The sequence below is a fragment of the Engystomops pustulosus genome, chromosome 7 (genome assembly GCF_040894005.1).
Source record: "Engystomops pustulosus chromosome 7, aEngPut4.maternal, whole genome shotgun sequence".
NCBI classification, from domain to species: domain Eukaryota; kingdom Metazoa; phylum Chordata; class Amphibia; order Anura; family Leptodactylidae; genus Engystomops; species Engystomops pustulosus.
This window is the reverse complement of record NC_092417.1, coordinates 178631150-178647510: the sequence shown is the minus strand read 5'-3', so window position 1 is coordinate 178647510 and position 16361 is coordinate 178631150. Positions and strand designations below refer to the sequence as shown.

The 16361-nt window shown below is 44.2% G+C and overlaps 1 protein-coding gene across 3 annotated transcripts in view; it reads left to right on the top strand.

Moving 5' to 3' along the window:
• EHF (ETS homologous factor) overlaps window positions 1–5949 on the top strand; it is a 57774-nt gene extending 51825 nt beyond the window's left edge. For all 3 annotated transcript variants that reach the window (XM_072119063.1, XM_072119062.1, XM_072119064.1), the window contains one exon: window positions 1110–5949. In XM_072119063.1, coding sequence (XP_071975164.1) covers window positions 1110–1209 — 100 coding nt within the window. In that variant the 3' untranslated portion in view covers window positions 1210–5949. The remainder of the gene's footprint in view (window positions 1–1109) is intronic.
• Window positions 5950–16361: the final 10412 nt, after the last annotated feature.

Below are 16361 nucleotides of genomic sequence, written 5' to 3'. Positions count from 1 at the left end.
TGTACTAGACCTATGGCTGTATATAGGCCATGCATGTTTAGCGATATGTGTACTAGACCTATGGCTGTATACGGGCCATGCATGTACCACTACATGTGTACTAGACCTATGGCTGTATATAGGCCATGCATGTACCACTACATGTGTACTAGACCTATGGCTGTATATAGGCCATGCATGTACCGCTATGTGTGTACTAGACCTATGGCTTTATATAGGCCATGCATGTACCACTACATGTGTACTAGACCTATGGCTGTATATAGGCCATGCATGTACCGCTATGTGTGTACTAGACCTATGGCTGTATATAGGCCATGCATGTACCGCTATATGTGTACTAGACCTATGGCTGTATATAGGCCATGCATGTACCGCTATATGTGTACTAGACCTATGGCTGTATATAGGCCATGCATGTACCACAATGTGTGTACTAGACCTATGGCTGTATATAGGCCATGCATGTACCGCTATATGTGTACTAGACCTATGGCTGTATACGGGCCATGCATGTACCACAATGTGTGTACTAGACCTATGGCTGTATATAGGCCATGCATGTACCGCTATATGTGTACTAGACCTATGGCTGTATATAGGCCATGCATGTACCGCTATATGTGTACTAGACCTATGGCTGTATACGGGCCATGCATGTACCGCTATATGTGTACTAGACCTATGGCTGTATATAGGCCATGCATGTACCACTATGTGTGTACTAGACCTATGGCTGTATATAGGCCATGCATGTACCGCTATATGTGTACTAGACTTATGGCTGTATATAGGCCGTGGATGTACCACTATGTGTGTACTAGACCTATGGCTGTATATAAGCCGTGCATGTACCGCTATATGTGTACTAGACCTATGGCTGTATATAGGCCATGCATGTACCGCTATATGTGTACTAGACTTATGGCTGTATATAGGCCATGCATGTACCGCTATATGTGTACTAGACCTATGGCTGTATATAAGCCATGCATGTACCGCTATATGTGTACTAGACCTATGGCTGTATATAAGCCATGCATGTACCGTTATAAGATTGTCCAGTCCCTATGTACGGTATAACCTCACCCATGTCATTGCCTCCTCAGATACTACTACAAGAGGGAGATCCTGGAGCGTGTGGACGGGAGGCGCCTGGTCTACAAATTTGGGAAGAACGCGCGGGGGTGGAAGGAGAACGAAAGCTGAACCCCCGACACTGCAGACACTGACTAATTTATTTATATGGGGGGGCGGAGGACGGAGCGGGTGCCAGTGGCGCCCCCTCTCTACACCGGGGAGAATGATTGTGTACACAGTTTTCTGTGACCTGCCATCGCAGGATTTCGTTACATTGTATCGGCGGCTCTCGGCTGCTTTCTATACAATTAGAATAACGTGAGACGGGATTTTCCTCTTATAATTTGTATTTACATTTGTATGTAAAAGTTTTTTTGTTTTTTACCACGGAAATGGACTTAAAGGCAGCTGTTTCTTAAAGGGATATTCTAGTTCCTGGTTCCAGGCTACTTATTGCCTAGTGATGAGTTCTCAAATCTCAATTTATGCTTTCAATATCAATTTTTGTATCAATTCGCAAGATCATTGCTTGCTGTCAGTGAACGGTAACCTTCATAGTCTGTCATGTGACTCGTGTCTTGCTACTAGCCATTCCCCTGTGATCACTGTGTCCTATGTAAGTCACATTCACTGACAGCCAACAGGGATAATGGGAAACAATAGAAGGTTTTTCAAGACCTCCACTTGCTGTCTGTGAATGATGTGTCTTGTGACAAACCCTGTCCTTGTATAATGAAACTATGAAGGTTCCCATTCCCTGAAAGCAAGCTGAGATCTTAGAAAATTAACAGAAAACAAGAAAAAGTGGAGTTTTCAAGACCTCTGCTTGCTGTGTGTGAATAATACCCTTTATAATTCGTCATGTTGCTGGCAAACTTCTGTCTTGTGACAAACCACATCCCTGTATAATGAAACCATGATGGTTCCCATTCCCTGAAAGCAAGTAGAGATCTTAGGAATAAAGACATACCAATGGTTTCAAGATCTCTGCTTGCTGTCTGCGAATGCTACCCTTTATAATTCGCCTTGGAGCTCTGTCTTGTAACGAGCAATGTCCCTGTGTAAGGCAACTGTGACGTTTCCCATTCCCCTAAAGCAAGCAGAGTTCTTAGAAACCAGCAGCCACCAATACAAAGTAGGGGTGTAAAGATCTCTGCTTTCTGTACAATTGTAATGACTTGAACATGCTCCTGTGTAAGTCAATTGAGCCGGATCCTCTTCGCTGACCGCAAGCATAAAAATTAAAAACCAACGGAAAACAATATATAGTTTGTAAAATCTCTGCTTGCAGTCATTGATTTCCCCTTCATAATGAGACACATGATGGACACACAGGCGCAAGGCTCAAAGAGATTTGCCCTGCCCCCGGTGAAAGTCAAGTATGAAAGTCCCCATTCACTGACAGCAAGCAGTGATCTTTGAGGCATATAGTATCAGAAAGTGAATAATCTTTATGCTGGAACATGAGTTTAAAGGGATTTCTGGGGTTAAGAATTTTTTTTATATTTTTCATATGCCAATCAATTTACCTGTAGAGATCCTGTATGATGTCATGTCCCGCAGTCATGTGACACGGAGCTGAGGAAGATGATGTCATGTCCCGCAGTCATGTGACACTGAGCTGAGGAAGATGATGTCATGTCCCGCAGTCATGTGACACTGAGCTGAGGAAGATGATGTCATGCCCCGCAGTCATGTGACACTGAGCTGAGGAAGATGATGTCATGTCCCGCAGTCATGTGACACTGAGCTGAGGAAGATGATGTCATGTCCCGCAGTCATGTGACACTGAGCTGAGGAAGATGATGTCATGTCCCGCAGTCATGTGACACTGAGCTGAGGAAGATGATGTCATGTCCCGCAGTCATGTGACACTGAGCTGAGGAAGATGATGTCATGTCCCGCAGTCATGTGACACTGAGCTGAGGAAGATGATGTCATGTCCCGCAGTCATGTGACACTGAGCTGAGGAAGATGATGTCATGTCCCGCAGTCATGTGACACTGAGCTGAGGAAGATGATGTCATGTCCCGCAGTCATGTGACACTGAGCTGAGGAAGATGATGTCATGTCCCGCAGTCATGTGACACTGAGCTGAGGAAGATGATGTCATGTCCCGCAGTCATGTGACACTGAGCTGAGGAAGATGATGTCATGTCCCGCAGTCATGTGACACTGAGCTGAGGAAGATGATGTCATCAGGTTTTGTGAATATTTATGGTGATTCTTCTTTGAGTGACGGACACGTTACACGGATTGTTACTCGCTGTAGATATCGGGAATCCAGGGCTCCGTGGACAAGAATGGTGGATCTCAGATGGGTTCCAGTCTGGAACGCCCCTTTAAGAAGGACGAACATTACAAAAACCCCATATCTGTAGAAAGAGAGAACAGTCCTTACGTCCTAATTAAAGGGGTTGTGAAGACATCCCTTTAAGAGCCGTACTGTTTGCTTTTGGCCATCTGAGCTTCACATTTGTGTCCTCCTACTGATGTTTCATGTCTGTGAATCTCATCTCGTTCCCTTTTCCGGGGGGCGGGGAGGGGCCGCCATCTTCAGGGTTCATTCCGCCCATCTCTGTGGTCAGGGGGCTCAGGTCTGAACAGGACTCTTGGGGTGCAGACATGGAAGATGTTCAATGACAATGGTGGGAACATGAGGTTCTTCCATCACCCCTGAGGCCATCTCAGATAGTAGCTCCTAGTGATCCCATCGTGTTTTTGGCACAGCCTCAACATCAATCAATACCATGGGGGCAAGAACAACTCGAAATGCCCCCCCCCCTAGGCTGCTTCTATGGGATGAAGGTTGGTTGATATGGGACCATGAATGCTACACACCTTACCAGTGAACAAGATGAAGTCCTTCTAGACTCCATCATCCATGAAGTCATTGTAGATAATCAGCGGTTCTATGATGTTTTTAGTACAGGTCCTCATCAACCCAGGGTCTCCTCTTCCAATGGGATGTTTTTATGGTTTGTCGATGTGGATTGGGACCATGAATGCTACGCACCATACCAATGAAGAAGATGAAGTCATTGTAGATAGTAGGTGGTCCTATGATGTTTTTAGTAGAGGTCCTCATCTCCCCAGGGTCTCCTCTTCCTATGGGATGTTTTTATGGTTTGTTGATAAGGGTTGGAACCATGAATGCTACACACCATACCAATGAAGAAGATGAAGTCCTCCTAGACTCCATCATCCATGAAGTCACTGTAGATAGTGGGTGGTCCCATAATGTTTTTAGTACAGGTCCTCATCTCCCCAGGGTCTCCTCTTCCAATGGGATGTTTTTATGGTTTGTCGATGTGGGTTGGGACCATGAATGCTACGCACTCTACCAATGAAGAAGATGAAGTCATTGTAGATCGTCAATGGTCCCATGATGATTTTTATTACTGGTCCTCATCTCCCCAGGGTCTCCTCTTCCAATGGGATGTTTTTATGGTTTGTTGATAAGGGTTGGAACCATGAATGCTACACACCATACCAATGAAGAAGATGACGTCCTTCTAGACTCCATCATCCATGAAGTCATTGTAGATAGTCGGTAGTCCCATGATGATTTTTAGTACAGGTCCTCATCTCCCCAGGGTCTCCTCTTCCCATGGGATGTTTTATGGTTTGTGGGAGTAACAGTTGGTTAATATGGGACCATGAATGCTACACACCATACCAATGAAAAAGATGACGTCCTTCTAGACTCCATCATCCATGAAGTCATTGTAGATAGTCGGTGGTCCCATGATGATTTTTATTACAGGTCCTCATCTCCCCAGGGTCTCCTCTTCCCATTGGATGCTTTATGGTTTGTGGGAGTAAAGGTTGGTTGATATGGGACCATGAATGCTACGCACTCTACCAATGAAGAAGATGAAGTCCATCTAGACTCCATCATCCTTGAAGTCATTGTAGACAGTGGGTGGTCCCATGGTGTTTTAGTACAGGTCCTCATCTCATCTCCATGGGCTGTTTCTATGGTATGTGGGAGTAACATTTGGTATGGGTTGGGACTGAGAATGCTCATTAGGTCCATCTAGACTCCATTATCCGTGAAGTCATCTCAGATATGACACATGATTTTTTTTGGTACAGGTCCTCATCACTTAGTAGCATGGTGACAAGACCAATCTGGAATGGGTCTCATCTCCTCATCGGCTGTTTCTACGGTAGATTAATATGGTTTGGGACCGAGAATGCTACACACCGAGGTCTCCACCATCCATGAGGCTATCTCAGATAGTAGGTTCTTGAGTAGATCCTATGGTGTCTTTGGCACAGAACCTCATCAGGTAGTTCCATGAAGAAAAGACCTAATTGGAATGGGTCTCCTGTCCCCATGGTCTGTTTCTATGGTATCTTGGAGTAAGGTTAGGTTGATATGGGCACTGACCAGGAGTAATGGGTGCGTGCTTGCCCTCTTACCTTCTCTCACTAATTCCTTACAAGGGCAAGAGAATCAGGACCAAACATACACAAGACCATAGATAACCAAAGACTCAGGAGATCCAGACCCTCAGTCACCACCCTCTTCAAACAGCACATGCGCACACTGTGACTGAGGGTGCTAGATCTCTATAGTACAGCACTATCAATCCAAACCCCTGATGCTTTGACACTCCGGAAAAAGAGAATTTTGGGAGAGGGGAGGATAAGTTTATCAGTAACACTATATAGAATTGAACACTGCTAAATCATCATAGCATTTTAAGGGGGCTCCTCGGTGATGGGGTGGACCGTGATATTAGTGGGTGGACTCTCCGGAGCAGTTTTTACAATGTATTTCCTGATGTAGCTGATGTGATTATATATAAATGTCTAATTTGTACCGTATTGTTTATAAATAAAATGAATTTTTAGAGTTATCACTGGAGTCATTGTCTACAAAGTTTAGTGACCGGCCTCGGGTAGGGTTGGGGTCTGCTGTTTGGGTCTTAGAGGCATCAAGTCTGTATCTCTATGGTGAGAGCAGTAGAACAGATCTTAACAAGTCAACAATGTTCTTTAAGAAAGTTCTCAGCTGGTTTCATCACATCCCTAATTTTCAATAAAGAATTTCATGGATGAGCTTTCCATAAGCCTCCAATATGGCCACCAGGTACTGTCCCTAACTAGCTGCATGGTCGCCCAGGGTCGAAAGACTTGGGTTCATCCAACAGACACTGTGTAGGTTCTACGATCTCTCTGGTGAAGGAACTGCCCAACCAGATACCTGTGGGTTCATCACATTTGAACTCTTTACCAGTACAGGACTGACCATTCAGTCCACGTGGAGATCCTTCAGTGGGGCTCAGACCCTAACCCAATACAGGACCCTCAGAAATCTGGCACAAGAAACTGTAAGATTGAGGTTGTGAGGGTCCATTTTCTAGAGGTTGATGGAGGGTGGGCTACAGAATGGTCCAAGAGACCTCAGTTCCTCGTTGCTCTTAACCATCAGTCATTGGAGTCAAGATGACCGTGCAATTTACCAACGTGTAAATTAAAAACAAAAAAATGTGTCAGTCGCGTCTTAAGGAAGTCATTTCCATATTGCTTCATCCGGGCAGAACAGTAACTCAGTCACTAGACAAGCATTGTGTAACACGTGAACGCCAGAAAGCGGAGCGAGAACACGTGAGATGTAGTAACACCAACATATCCCGGGAAAAGATTACTCATGCATGGCAGAGCTTATTTACATTCCGTCTCGTGAGTCACAAGGTGTTATGAAAAGGCGACCCAATAACCAATATCAGCCGCCAAGTCTTCAGAAGGTCATCTGAGAAGGTCGGGATCCACAGAGGTCACTGGTGGCTTCTTCTTGGTGTTTGACCTGTCTTCTATTGTCATCAATTGTGAGATGATCTTCGAAGGAAAATGTCTTCCAAAAATCGTAACTTTATCATAGTCAACAATGTTCTTCTTATTGATGGCCTACAAGGAGAAAATCAGAAGCTCCTTGGTGGCCAAAAGTTAAAGAGAACAAAGTTGCCTTCTACAAACCTCTTGCCAATTTCAAGTAAATCATAAGAATTTAACGTTATCACATTTAGTTGGCCAAGAAGTGATCAAAGAAGGTCCTTGAAAGGAGAAGTAAGAAGTCTTCATGGAAGGCACATTTCAGGGCAGGTACATTATTAAAGTTGGTCATACAACTGATTAGCTGAGCTTACCAATAGACCAATGAGTTTGGTGGCCTTTTCAACCATCCATTGAGGGCAGGTTCAAACAATGTATGGTGGTCTCCTCAACCAGGGTAGATGGACCATGTATGGTATCCTCCACCACTATTCTTTCAGGGAAGATTCAGTGGTGGCTTCTTTTACTATCTTTTGAGGGTAGGTTCAAACAATGTATGATGGTCTCCTCAACCACCGATTAAGGGTAGATGCACCATGTATAACATCCTCCACCACTGTCCTTTGAGAACAGTTTCGATAGTGGCTTCTTCAACCATCCATTGAGGGTAGGTTCAAACAATGTATGGTGGTCTCCTCAACCAGGGTAGATGCACCATGTATGGTATCCTCCACCACTTTCCTTTGAGAACAGTTTCGATAGTGGCTTCTTCAACCATCCTTTGAGGGCAGGTTCAAACAATGTATGGTGGCCTCCACCACTATCCTTTGAGGGCAGGTTCATGTCATGTATGGTGGCCTCCACCACTATCCTTTAAGGGCAGGTTCAAGTCATGTATGGTGGCCTCCACCACTATCCTTTGAGGGCAGGTTCAAGTCATGTATGGTGGCCTCCACCACTATCCTTTGAGGGCAGGTTCAAGTCATGTATGGTGGCCTCCACCACTATCCTTTGAGGGCAGGTTCAAGTCATGTATGGTGGCCTCCACCACTATCCTTTGAGGGCAGGTTCAAGTCATGTATGGTGGCCTCCACCACTATCCTTTGAGGGCAGGTTCAAGTCATGTATGGTGGCCTCCACCACTATCCTTTGAGGGCAGAATTAAAGGTGGCTTATTCAACCATCCTTTGAGGGCAGGTTGAAACAATACATGGTGGTCTCCCCAACCACCAATTTAGGGTAGATGTAAAGCATATTTGGTAGTCTACATGGCCATACCTTAAAGGGAAAATTCAAAGCATGTTTGCTTGATGCTCCTCAACCATCCTTTAAGGTCAGATATTTGAGATAAGAAGGATAAGGCATATTGTATTCAAGTTTGTTCCATCTTTTTCTCCTATGGGATCCCATATTCATCTCGACACATGACCGTTGAAACTGTATGTCTTAAGAACTCCAACGAAGACCAAAAATGTAATTTTGAGCCTACAGGTACATGGACCTATGGATCTTCATGGTTACAAACTTTAAAGTTTACATACTGCCTAATTGTGAGGCCGAATATCTTAAATTATATGTAGATTAGCAAATTGAGGAAAGAGTGAAGTTACACATAAATGTCAGACTACACAACGGGTTTGTTTGTAGTCTGTCACCATGGAGACACCAAGATTTTCAAAGATTCTGTAGACACACAATGGCCGGAGATTTTTACTGTAAGTAGCCATAGTCTTCTCTAATTTCTCCATCAATATTATAAACTCCCTGCAATTGTGCAACGACGATTCCAGTCCTGACAGGACGAAGGGATCGGCCTACGGTTTATTTTACTTGGAATTACAGTAAGACAAGGCATAGACATAACAATCTATCTGCCAGATCTGAGGTCACCTGACCGTGACGACCAGAGAACGGGTGTAAACACGGATTTCTTATCTCCAAACACGTGTTTAGTTGAATCCTTAGATTTAAAGGGGTTGACCAGAATTTGATATGGACACTTTTAGTGGGAGCAGCGGCTGCAATGATGGCGGTTTGATCCCGGTTCTCCTCTGTTATCAGGGTTCCAGGCAGCTGATTGGTGAGGGGTCCGGTTGATGACGCACTGATGGTCTATCCCATGGACAGGACATTTGACCAAGACCTTTAAGTTCTTCAATACAAACCCATTACCGAATTGGTTGGTAGAAGATGACCTCCCCCATCCAGAGCCATATGGTGCCCAGATGAAGGAGCCTGTGACGGTTTCGCTTTTAGGTCGTTTAGGTCATAACCGGATTGTTTATAAGACCAGAGTGCCGAGGGTAAAGTTCACTCCATGATTTCTCTGTTATTTATTGAGTTTATGGCTCCAGGCATTTAATTATCCGGTGGAAAGATCCCGACTCGCTCTGATCTTAGATTTCTTATCGGGGAGGAGGAACCAACAGGGAGTGACAATCACGAAGGAGATAGACAGTGCATCGGGTTACGACAAAGACTCATAGAGATGCACCAGACCTAAACACTGGGACAAATCACACATAGATGATGACCGCTTCTACATGGAGCAAGATGGCTGACAGGTCCCCCGATGTTGGTGGCTACCAACCAAGACCCTTGGACAATAGTGGTGACAAAGCTTAAAGGGGTGATCCTATACTCCAGAGCTGTCAGTCTATATGGGCAGAGCTGTCTGCATCCGGCTCTAACCCTACTATATAAAAGCCCCCCCCACCAATCAACACCAATGGGACCAAAAAAAATCCTTTAAAATTTGTATTCGAACCCCCAGTTATATTCTTTGTGACACCCTGAAACTGCACAGTAGGCTGACACTTCCTGTTATGTGCACATCATTTTTCAGCTTTGCAGTTTAGGAAGGGACAGAATGACGGGAGTCACCTCATTATTATTAGAGGGCAGGGGAGTTATAGACATCTATCTTCTACTGGTGAACAACTAGCTAAGGCAGGGTAGCAAGATATTGGGGCAGATTTACTTACCTGGCCCATTCGCGATCCAGCGGCGCGTTCTCTGCGGTGGATTCGGGTCTTCCGGCAATTCACTAAGGTAGTTCCTCCGCCGTCCACCAGATGTCGCTGCTGCGCTGAAGTTCCCCGAGGGCCGCCGGAATGCCCTGAAATTCACCGGCCTATTCCTGGTGAAGGTAAGCGCGAGTCCCGCGACACATTTTTTTTTTTAAATGCGGCGGTTTTTCCGAATCCGTCAGGTTTTAGTTCGGCCACGCCCCCCCTATTTCCGTCGCGTGCATGCCGGCGCCGATGCAACACAATCCCGGGGCAATACAGGGAAAATCGGCGCAAATCGGAAATATTCGGGTAACACGTCGGGAAAACGCGTATCGGGCCCTTAGTAAATGACCCCCATTGTCCCTACTTGTATATCTGGGCATGGGTGGATTTTAGAGGACACTTCCTGTTTCAGCTTTGCAGTTTAGTAAGGGACAGAATGACCAGAGTCACCTCATTATTACTATTAGAGGGCAGGGGAATTATTGACATCTATCGTCTAAAAGCTAAAGCAGGATAGCAAGATATTGTCCCCAGTTGTATATGTGGGCAGAGGTGGACACTAGAGCATGCATAAAGAGCTGGCTCTTCCTGTTCTGTGCGGATCACTTTTCAGCTTTGCTGTGCAGAATTGCGCAGGATGAACAGAGTCATCTCATTATTAGTAGAGGAGTTAATGCCTAGTCTCTTGTACTCCCTGACGCAGGATCCGACTGTAGGTAGGGCAGGTAGGGTAGGTCAAAGAATATAAGGTTTGCACCATTATTTATACAGTTTTCACTGGAGAATATTCCAACACATTTCACAAAGATTCAGCTTGAATCATTTGGGATTTAGTTCTGTACCCTAACCCAATTCCCCATTAGTCTCCACCTCCCACCACTTCCCACTACACTTGGTGGTTCTGCGGGTGTTATCGAGATGATAACCAGTCGTTGCTACTATGTAGAATCCAGACTGTAACTCTGACAACATCTCGGATTAAAATTCCCCTTTAAAGGTCTAGCCGAAAAATTTTGCAGAGATTTTTGAAAAACTTTTATAATAAATTAAACCTCTCCTTTATTTGTAACTTGTTCTGCTATTTTTACAGCACAGAAGCCGTAGAAGAGGCAGAAAGCCCCAGGATATGGCGTGCCGTCTGCTCGGGTTTCTTTCAAAAATCTGTTGACTTTGTGAAACACTAACGTAAGACTCGAGGCGGACAAACAGAGCGAGGAAGGAGCAAATATTTAACGAGAAGTTGTCTGGTGTCATCTCCTTCCAAAGTGAAGGTGATTGTTATACACACCAGGAGGCAGGGGGACGCTGTATAGCAGTGTGGGGCAGTATACGCAGGGGGCCTTCATATGAAGTGACTACGGTGGGTCCAACGACCCATAATACATTGAAGATCTCCAGCCATAAATGGAAATCCAGACATGGGGGCAGATTTACTTACCCTGTCCGTACGCGATCCAGCGGCGCGTTCTCTGCAGTGGATTCGGGTCCGGCCGGGATTTATGAAGGTAGTTCCTCTGTCATCCACCAGGTGGCGCTGCTGCGCTGAAAAGCATCGGAACGCGCTGGAGTTCACCGGCTCGGGCTGAGTGAAGGTGAGTGCAAGCTCCGCAACCGATTTTTTTTTTAAATGCGGCGGTTTTTCCGAATCTGTCGGGTTTTCGTTCGGCCACGCCCCCCGATTTCTGTTGCATGCACGCCGGCACCGATGCGCCAAAATCTGATCGCGTTCGCCAAAATCCCGGGGTAATTCAGGGGAAATCGCCGCAAATCGGAAATATTCAGGTAACACATCGGGAAACCGCAAATCGGGCCCTTAGTAAATGACCCCCATGGTATTCAGAGTAAATGTATTACCAACTAACGACCATTAACTGAATGAGCCATAAGGTCCATGCCGGCTAATACTGGTGGGAGCCCAAATGAGCTAATACTGGTACTGAGCAAATCTGTACTACTTTGCTTTCCATTATTATGATTCCAGGGTGTGGCTTAAACTGATAGAGGTGTGGCTTATAGACAAGTGTGTACCAAAAATTTTGCCAAAATTTGTGGTTCCAAGAAAGACAACTGATAGACAACTAGAGATGTCTAGCGATAGTTTACATTTAGAAAGTATCCATACTGAGTTGACTATGCTTGGTCTTTAGAATGGTAGATGTTCCTCATAGGAGCCTTCAGCCATCATCTATCGAGGCCACCAATAGCCTTCTCGATGTAGACTCCATCAGATGTTCCATGGACAATCTACCATAATCTACCAAGTTCCATCAGAAGAAAACCCCATGTAGACTTTGGAGACAATCACAATCTTCTAGGGTCTTCACGGGATGAAAAGTAGACATGACATGTCCTTCAAAGATGATGTTTAGCGGGTAAAAAATCATGTCCTCTCATGGGCGTCCAACATTGACCAATTTCTTCCAGGACGATGAATAATCCTTGAGTAAATCTTAACAAACCTTTAACTCGAAGACTCTACTGAACTCTCATAGTTTAGATATATTTCAGAAGACCTAAGAAAAAGAACCTAAAGAAGGAGAAGAGGAGAAAACCATGGGCAACATCACATTACATAGAAGAGTGAAGGCCACCCTCAAGAAGAACGTTCTGAAAAGATGGACTTCGGTTGACCACATGAGGTTTATGTCCTCACCAATACTAAGGGCCACCAACTACGACATCATTCTGGTCCACCATATTTTAGTAAGATCCTAGGTTGATATAGAAGACATAGTTCTGGATTTGTCGTTGGTCTCTTGGTTTAGGAGAACGTCCTCGTTGACATGACCGTGATTGGATGACTCTTCAGCTACTTTACTTTTTGACACATATATGGGATGGTTAATCCATCCACACTTACCCATTGTATTCACAAAGTCTTATAAACCTGAATGAGCATTTTGTAATCCTAAGAGTTATGTGTGACTTACCAAACCGGCTGGGTGGGTCCGGGTGCCCATCACGTTGGCACAAACACCTGACAGTCTTTTTCATGAGATCACAGTAGCGGGTGCTATTATGAAGCTTTACCCATGATATAATTATTGGAAGAGGTGGCGGTGATGAAATTGGCCGCTCCTTCTTTACGGAGGTCACCATGTGAAGATTATTTTGTTGGTGAAATTCCTTCACGGCACTCAAGTCTGTTGAAGGCTCCAAAACTCTTCTGTCCACCTTGACCTGTTGCTCGGACCTTGTCCTGTACCAGTACTTACTTACTTGACCCATGTTGCCTCCTACTGGTTTCTGCTGCCATATGTCAGCCATCCCTTACACCAGGACCACTTCATGAGGTAGTGACCTGGTGGTTCCTCTGCAACAAAGTCCAGATCCTGTAGAGGGAAAACCTGAAGACCACTTAGACTCCCGAGAAGTAGAACATTGATTAGAGGATACAATGGGGCAGATTTACTTACCCGGTCCATTTGCGATCCAGCGGCGCGTTCTCTGCGCTGGATTTGGGTCCGGCCGGTATTTATTAAGGTAGTTCCTCCGACTTCCACCAGGTGGCGCTACTGCGCTGAAGAGCATGGGAACGCACTGGAATACACCGAGCCGGGCTGAGTGAAGGTAAGTGCAAGCTCTGCGACACATTTTTTATTTTAAATGCGGCGGTTTTTCCGAATCCGTCGGGTTTTCGTTTGGCCACGCCCCCTGATTTCCGTCGTGTACATGCCGGCGCCGATGCACTACAATCCGATCGTGTGCGCTAAAATCCTGGGGCAATTCAGGGAAAATCGGCGCAAATCGGAAATATTCGTATAACACGTCGGGAAAACGCGAATCGGGCCCATAGTAAATGACCCCCAATGGGTCCACAACTCAACGCCCTTGACAACAAGTCCCTCAGATCCATAGTTTTTCACCAGACAAGTTGTGAGAAACTTGGTAGACTTTAGTTCCTGTGGTGACCAGTCCAACCAATCAAATATGTGGTTTGAACAAATTCTAAAACATTCTAGAATTTTCCAATCTAAATTGTGTATCGATTTCTTCGTTTTTACATCTGGACACACATACATGGGCTTATCTTAGGAAAACAGCGCCACACCCGTCCATAGGTTTTGTGTGGTACTGCAGCTCATCCCCATTTTTAAAAAAACAGATACTTGGACTGTAGGGAATTCATTATGACTGATGACTAACATCTCCAAGACCCGAGCTGTGATGTGCGGGCGGCCGGATGACGCGGTGAAACTCTACTGACTCATGTTTCTGATGATTAAAATGATGAAAACAGATAATGAATACTTCATCGCAGGTCATAATGAACTGAGCATCAAGAAATGTAATTTTGTTGGTGATACTTAATTGATTTTAATCACCATTGATGCAAGGATCATTGTTACTTATGGACTGATGTATGGAAGTGGCGCCCCCTATAGGTGGCAGAGCTACAGTATAGAGATATAGGGGTCATAACATGTTCTACTTGTGTAGAAGACATTGGTTATGTTACTAAGAATCCAATATGCAGTACTCGGAATTAATATAAGTGTTCCTTAAAGGGCTTTTCTTATTTTCTCCATTGGAGATTTTTAATTTAATAGAGGGGGGAGGGGCTATGATCAGAATTTTTTGTCCAGATGAGTTCATTACAAAGACCATCTCATATTCTGGAGGACCCGTCCTGTCCTGTATCACACAGACATCCCATTGATATGAATGGACACTGTGTAATACTTCATTTCCCCTGTGGGGGCAGTGTAGGGAAAGTCGGCACTTCCTTTTTGGGTTTCTGATCGCTGAACGTCCAAGAAGGAGGACATTGTGGGATTAGCTTATTGTAGGGGCACCGACCTACCAAGCTGAGGTTACCCAACTTGGCCAATCCTTATCTCTGAATAGTTGGGGTATCCCATAAAAATAGGATTGTGAATAAAACCATTGAAAATTGAGGAATTTGCCAATTTTTAGCTGATATGGAAGATGTAGTGTCTGCAGTCAGCTAAGGAGAACATGTACTCTACCTCTATCTACCATTACCCCGTACTATTTCTAATTACCCCCTATTATCTACAATTACCCCCTACTATCTACAATTACCTCCTATTTCCAATTACCCCCTATTATCTACAGTTACCCCCTATTATCTACAGTTACCCCCTACTATTTCCAATTACCCCCTATTATCTACAAATACCCCCTACTATTTTCAATTACCCCCTATTATCTCCAATTACCCCCTACTATTTCCAATTACCCCTATTATCTCCAATTACCCCCTACTATTTCCAATTACCCCCTATTATATACAATTACCCCCTACTATTTTCAATTATGCCCGATTATCTACAATTACCCCCTATTATCTACAGTTACCCCCTACTATTTCCAATTACCCCCTATTATCTCCAATTACCCCCTACTATTTTCAATTACCCCCTATTATCTCGAATTACCCCCTACTATTTCCAATTACCCCCTATTATATACAATTACCCCCTACTATTTCCAATTACCCCCTATTATCTACAAATACCCCCTACTATTTCCAATTACCCCCTATTATATACAATTACCCCCTACTATTTCCAATTACCCCCTATTATCTACAAATACCCCCTACTATTTTCAATTACCCCCTATTATCTCCAATTACCCCCTACTATTTTCAATTACGCCCTATTATCTTCAATTACCCCCTATTATCTACAGTTACCCCCTACTATTTCCAATTACCCCCTATTATCTACAAATACCCCCTACTATTTTCAATTACCCCCTATTATCTCCAATTACCCCCTACTATTTCCAATTACCCCTATTATCTCCAATTACCCCCTACTTTTTCCAATTACCCCCTATTATATACAATTACCCCCTACTATTTTCAATTATGCCCTATTATCTACAATTACCCCCTATTATCTACAGTTACCCCCTATTATCTACAGTTACCCCCTACTATTTCCAATTACCCCCTATTATCTACAAATACCCCCTACTATTTTCAATTACCCCCTATTATCTCCAATTACCCCCTACTATTTCCAATTACCCCTATTATCTCCAATTACCCCTATTATCTCCAATTACCCCCTACTATTTCCAATTACCCCCTATTATCTACAAATACCCCCTACTATTTCCAATTACCCCCTATTATATACAAATACCCCCTACTATTTTCAATTACCCCCTATTATCTCCAATTACCCCCTACTATTTTCAATTACCCCCTATTATCTACAGTTACCCCCTAATATTTCCATTTACCCCCTATTATTTTCAATTGCCCCCTATCCACAGGGTAGGGGACAAGTGTGTGATTGCTTAGGGTATGAGCACTAGGACCCACAGCAGAACAGTAATGGGTGTAAAGTAACCCAGAGTGTGACATATGAAGGAAACCACAGTGTGCACCCCAAAAACTCATACACAACAACACCAATATAAATGTAAGTAAAAACACAAATTTAAGGAAACATTTTTTAAAAAAAATTATGAACAAAAATCAAAAGAATTCTACCAAATCTGAAA